The 6,000-nt window shown below is 43.2% G+C and overlaps 1 protein-coding gene across 1 annotated transcript in view; it reads left to right on the top strand.

The window, feature by feature from the left end:
* Positions 1-6,000, top strand: part of grip1 (glutamate receptor interacting protein 1) — a 48,571-nt gene that overhangs the window by 26,484 nt on the left and 16,087 nt on the right. The window contains 8 exon segments of the mRNA XM_062443442.1: positions 393-538; positions 651-734; positions 826-901; positions 1,000-1,145; positions 2,176-2,323; positions 3,076-3,245; positions 4,165-4,302; positions 4,727-4,876. Coding sequence (XP_062299426.1) covers positions 393-538; positions 651-734; positions 826-901; positions 1,000-1,145; positions 2,176-2,323; positions 3,076-3,245; positions 4,165-4,302; positions 4,727-4,876 — 1,058 coding nt within the window.

The raw sequence follows: 6,000 nt of genomic DNA on the forward strand, positions 1-6,000 counted from the left end.
GTTCTGATTGGTCGGCTTCCTCCGGCTCCAGAGGCTACATAAACTAACTATAATAGCAGGATTTCACTTCTTTTTTTGTTTGTTTTTTTATGTTTCTTGTGCTTTTCTCGAGATACAAACTTCTTAGATACATCTGTAAATTTTGGAGCTGAATGAGATCCAAACTACGTGTGTGGACAATGTGAACAACCTCAGCAACAAAGATTATAAAAGAAGTAAAAATAAACTTTGTAAAAGAAGCATCAAAGCAAACGTTCACATATTTACACATATGTTAAAGTTTTGGAAGTTTGTTTAACATCCGACATCAGAACAGGATATAGACAACAGACAACCCCCCCCCCACCCCCCTTTAAAGTAACATAGAGCTGATGTTTCGCCCCTCGCTGCAGGAGTGACCAGCTGAACGTGGGCGACTACATCCGCTCCGTTAACGGCATCAACCTGTCCAAGTTCAGACACGACGAGATCATCAGTCTGCTGAAGAACGTCGGAGAGCGAGTCGTGCTGGAGGTCGAGTACGAGCTGCCGCCCGTCTGTAAGTAGTCGAGAAACGGGAGCCACGATTTAAGAAAGAGTTGCACGTTTATTTTAAAAGCCTTGGCGGGTCAGAGGTCACGCTGATGTGTTGCTGTTGTGGTGTGTTGCAGCGGTGCAGGGGTCAGGGGTCATGTTCAAGAACTTGGAAGTCACGCTTCACAAAGAGGGAAACAGCTTCGGCTTCGTCATCAGAGGTGAACGTTTGTTTGTGTGTTTGTACTTTGAAATTAAATAATTAAGTAAATAGATAAATAGATGAATAAATAAATGTCTTCCTGCTTGTAGGTGGGGCCCATGAAGACAGGAACAAGTCTCGTCCCATCGTCATAACAACGATAAGGCCGGGCGGGCCGGCTGAGAGGTGCGTGATCTCCACCTGTCTGTCTGAATGTTTTTTGCCCTTTTTTGTCCCTCACGAGCTTCTGTACAAACTGAAAACTGTCCCCTCCCTTTTTCCAGAGAAGGGACGGTGAAGCCGGGCGACAGGTTGCTAAGCATCGATGGGATCCGTCTCCATGGCAGCACCCTAACGGAGGCCATGAGCATCCTGAAGCAGTGCGGGCAGGAAGCCACGCTGCTGATCGAGTACGACGTCTCAGTGATGGGTCAGTTAACGCTCACGCTGCACATTTATATATAAGATGCAGGAAAGACTTGCCAACCATTTATTACTGTAGTTAAGGGTGAAGTGAATGGACAAAAGGGGAGTCACAGGTCAGACGAGGGCAGACTTATATATTCAAATAAAACTTTATTGATGTGAGTCTGAGATGAAAGAAAACAGATGAAGAACGACAGATGAATGAAAGAAATAATAGAAAAAGTCCAGTTAGCTTCAGAACCAGTAAGAGGAACTGGATGAGCTTCTAAACCAGTTTGAGAGGCATTAAAAAGCCAATTCAAAACTATGTTAAAAACTAGTTTTAAAAGCAGCATCAGGTTTGTTAAAATGTACATTTAGTATTTTTGTTGGTTTTATATCATTTGAAATGACATTTGCACCAATTTTTACCAAAAGTAAGACTGAATGCTCCTGAAAATGTCAAATGGTGTAACCACAAAAGAATGATACATATTACATATTTTATCACCTACAGTGTATTTAAGTGGACTTATACTAATAATGACTGTAAATGTTTCCTGGTCTCCATGGTTACCAGAGTAAATGTAATATTAAGAACAATTGTATTCCATTAGCTTTATTTAATATAAAAGTTATAATGTAAGATCATGCCAAACTAGTTGATATGGTGTTTTATTGACAATTTACTGTTTTTAAGCAAGTTGAATTATTTGGTACAAAGTTTTTATGGTTACACCACTTAGACATTTTTGCCATAATCCTCTAATATATTCTCTCTAAATGGATTAAAAGCAGAAATTTGATGCTGGGTCCACAAAAAAAGAATGTGTGCAAGTTATTCATACGTTTATTTTCATGTTTTAACCCTTTAAATTTAAACTAAACCACATGGACACAATAAACATCATTGATCCATATAATATATATAAATAACACTACATTATACTATATAAGAATTAAAGGGAATTTACTGTTTTTTGTCCATGAAGTCAACTATTAAAGAATATTGTCTCAGTAATAAATGAGTGTGTGTCCATGTTTTCATCCCTCAGACTCGGTTGCCACGGCGTCGGGCCCGCTGCTGGTGGAGGTTGCCAAGGCGACCGGCTCCAGCCTGGGCGTTGCTCTGTCCACCTCCATGTTCTGCAGCAAGCAGGTCATCATCATAGACAAAGTCAAACCAGCCAGCATAGCAGACAGGTACGTGACCTCTGACCTCTGACCCCTGAGGAGGGACGCAGCCACCTGAAGCCTCTTCATTCATAAAACTTTCTGTGTGTAACCTTCCTGTCGTCCTCCTGGGTCAAATTGACATTTCATTCCTTCCTTCTTCCTTCCTTCCTCCCTCCTTTCCTTCCTTCATTCCTTCCTTCCTTCCTTCCTTCCTTCCTTCCTTCCTTCCTTCCTTCCTTCCTTCCTCCCTCCCTCCCTCCCTCCCTCCCTCCCTCCTTTCCTTCCTCCCTCCTTTTCTTCCTTCCTCCTTCCTTTCCTTTCCTTCCTTCTTCCTCCCTTCCTTCTTTCTTTTCCTCCCTTCCTTCCTCCCTCCTGTCCTTCCTTCCTCCCTCTTTTCCTTTCCTTCCTTCTTCCTCCCTTCCTTCTTTCCTTTCCTCCCTCCTGTCCTTCCTTCCTTCCTTCCTTCTTTCCTTCCTTCCTTCCTCCCTCACTTCTTTCCTTCCTCCTTCCTCCCTTCCTTCCTTGACTCGAGGACAACAGGAGGGTTAAGACACTTTTAAAATAGATAACGTATCACAAGAGTTTAAATAAGGAGCATCATCATCAGCAGCTTTCTGTGGAAGTTCCTAATCTTTGTGTCTTTTGGTGTGTATTCCTGTGTGTGTGTGTGTGTGTGTGTGTGTGTGTGTGTGTGTGTGTGTGTGTGTGTGTGTGTGTGTGTGTGTGTGTGTGTGTGTGTGTGTGTGTGTGTGTGTGTGTGTGTGTGTGTGTGTGTGTAGGTGTGGCGCCCTGCATGCAGGAGATCACATTCTCTCTGTCGATGGGAAGTCGATGGAGTTTTGCTCTCTGGCTGAAGCCACTCAGCTGCTCTCTGCTTCCTGTCAGACCGTCCGCATGGAGATCCTGCCGCAACACCAGGCCCGACCGGCCCTGAACGCACCGCAGCACGGTAGGAACACATACACAGAAGGCTTGATTGACCCTGAACGCACCACAGCACGGTATAAACACACACACAGAAGGCTTGACTGACCCTGAACGCACCACAGTGAGGTATTAACACATACACAGAAGGCTTGACTGACCCTGAATGCACCACAGTGAGGTATAAACACACACTGAAGGCTTGACTGACCCTGAATGCACCACAGTGAGGTATAAACACATACACAGAAGGCTCGACTGACCTTAAACGCACCACAGTGAGGTATAAACACACACACAGAAGGCTTGACTGACCTTAAACGCACCACAGCATGGTATAAACACACACATAGATAGACTGACTGACCCTGAACGCACCACAATAAGGTATAAACACCCACATAGATAGACTGACTGACCCTGAATGCACCACAGTGAAGTATAAACACACGCACAGAAGGCTCGACTGACCCTGAATGCACCACAGTGAGGTATAAACACACACACAGAAGGCTCGACTGACCCTGAACGCACCATAGCATGGTATAAACACATACACAGAAGGCTTGACTGACCCTGAATGCACCACAGTGAGGTATAAACACACACAGAAGGCTCGACTGACCCTGAACGCACCATAGCATGGTATAAACAAATACACAGAAGGCTTGTCAGACCCTGAATGCACCACAGCACGGTATAAACACACACACAGAAGTTCAACATGACACAGAAACACACCAACTGTCTTTGAACACATCGCAGCAGAGTTTTTAATACATGAAAACACAAACAAGATAATAACTACTATATATTCATAAAAGATTACACAGAAACATGTAATCCTTTATGAAGGCAGCTACCTGACCTCTGACCTTTCCTCTTGTCCTAAACCTAAACACCCTCCTCTGCGTGTGTATGTGTGTGTGTGTGTGTGTGTGCAGTCAAGGTGCAGCGTAGTCCCCGCCCCCTCCCCTGGGAGACCGGAGGCTCCGCCCCCATCCTCCCCCCCTACCACTACAACACCTATCACCCCGACCAATCAGCTGCCAGATCGCACAACCGCCATACAAACAACCCTCGTACGTCCCTCTCTCTCCCTCCCTCTCTCCCTCTCTCTCTTTCGCTCTTTCTCTCTCCCTCCTTCCCTCTCTCTTTCTCCCTCTATCTCTCTCTCTCCATCTCTTTCTTTCTCCTTCTCTCCCTCTCTCTTTCTCTCTTTCTCCTTCTCTCCCTCTCTCTTTCTCTCTCTCTCTTTCTCTCTCTCTCTCTCTTTCTCTCTTTCTCCTTCTCTCCCTCTCTCTTTCTCTCTCTCTCTTTCTCTCTTTCTCCCTCTCTCTTTCTCTCTTTCTCCTTCTCTCCCTCTCTCTTTCTCTCTCTCTCTTTCTCTCTCTCTCTTTCTCCCTCTCTCCCTCTCTCTCTCTCTCTCTCCTCCTGCACTGTGATGCTTTTTATTCTCAGAGACTCACCCTCTCCTCTCTTTCTCTCTCTCCGTCTCTCCTCTAGCTCTCAGCCACTCGTTCTCTCCCGGCTCCATGTCGGCCTACAGTCTCTCGTCCCTCAACATGAGCACTCTGCCCAGGAACATGTATCCCACAAGTCCGCGGGGCACGCTGATGAGGAGGAAGGCCAAGAAGAAGGACTTCAAGAGCTCCTGTGAGTCTAATGTCTCAGACTTAAAGACATACAGTCCGATTTGATCTCCAGTAAAACAATTACATAATAACCTATAAATTATATATATTACTGTAGTCAATGAAAAACGTATGAATAACTTGCACACATTCTTTTTTTGTGGACCCAGCATCAAATTTCTGCTTTTAATCCATTTTGAGAGAATATATTAGAGGATTATGGCAAAAATGTCTAAGTGGTGTAACCATAAAAACTTTGTACCACATAATTCAACTTGCTTAAAAACAGTAAATTGTCAATAAAACACCATATCAACTAGTTTGGCATGATCTTACATTATAACTTTATATTAAATAAAGGTAATGGAATGCAATTGTTCTAAATATTACATTTACTCTGGTAACCATGGAGACCAGGAAACATTTACATGTTTTAAATGAAGTCATTATTAGTATAAGTCCACTTAAATACACTGTAGGTGATAAAATATGTAATATTTATCATTCTTTTGTGGTTACACCATTTGACATTTTCAGGAGCATTCAGTCTTACTTTTGGTTAAAAAATGGTGCAAATGTCATTTCAAATGATATAAAACCAACAAAAATACTAAATGTACATTTTAACAAACCTGATGCTGCTTTTAAATCTAGTTTAAAGATATGTTTTGAGTTACTCATCTTGCCAACTCTTATTTGTTACTAACTTATTTTATGTCCTTCTTTATGAATTGATGAAGTCCCAGAGATTAAATTGTCTATTTATTGGCAAGATTCATTTATGTGTTTATTATTTATTATGATCCATATATTATATATACTATAACTTTACTTTTTTAATCAAATAGTCCTGTCCTTCCTTCCTTCCTTCCTTCCTTCCTTCCTGCTGTCCTTCCTTCCTTCCTTCCCGCTGTCCTTCCTTCCTGCTGTCCTTCCTTCCTTCCTGCTGTCCTTCCTTCCTTCTGTCCTTCCTGCTGTCCTTCCTTCCTTCCGTCCTTCCTTCTTTCCTTCCTTTCATCTGTCCTTCCTTCCTTCCTTCCTTCCTTCCTTCCTTCCTTCCTTCCTTCCTTCCTTCCTTCCTTCCTTCCTTCCTTCCTTCCTTCCTTCCTTCCTTCCTTCCTTCCTTCCATCCAGTGGTCACCAACC

The sequence above is a fragment of the Scomber scombrus genome, chromosome 22, assembly GCF_963691925.1.
Source record: "Scomber scombrus chromosome 22, fScoSco1.1, whole genome shotgun sequence".
Lineage (NCBI taxonomy): Eukaryota > Metazoa > Chordata > Actinopteri > Scombriformes > Scombridae > Scomber > Scomber scombrus.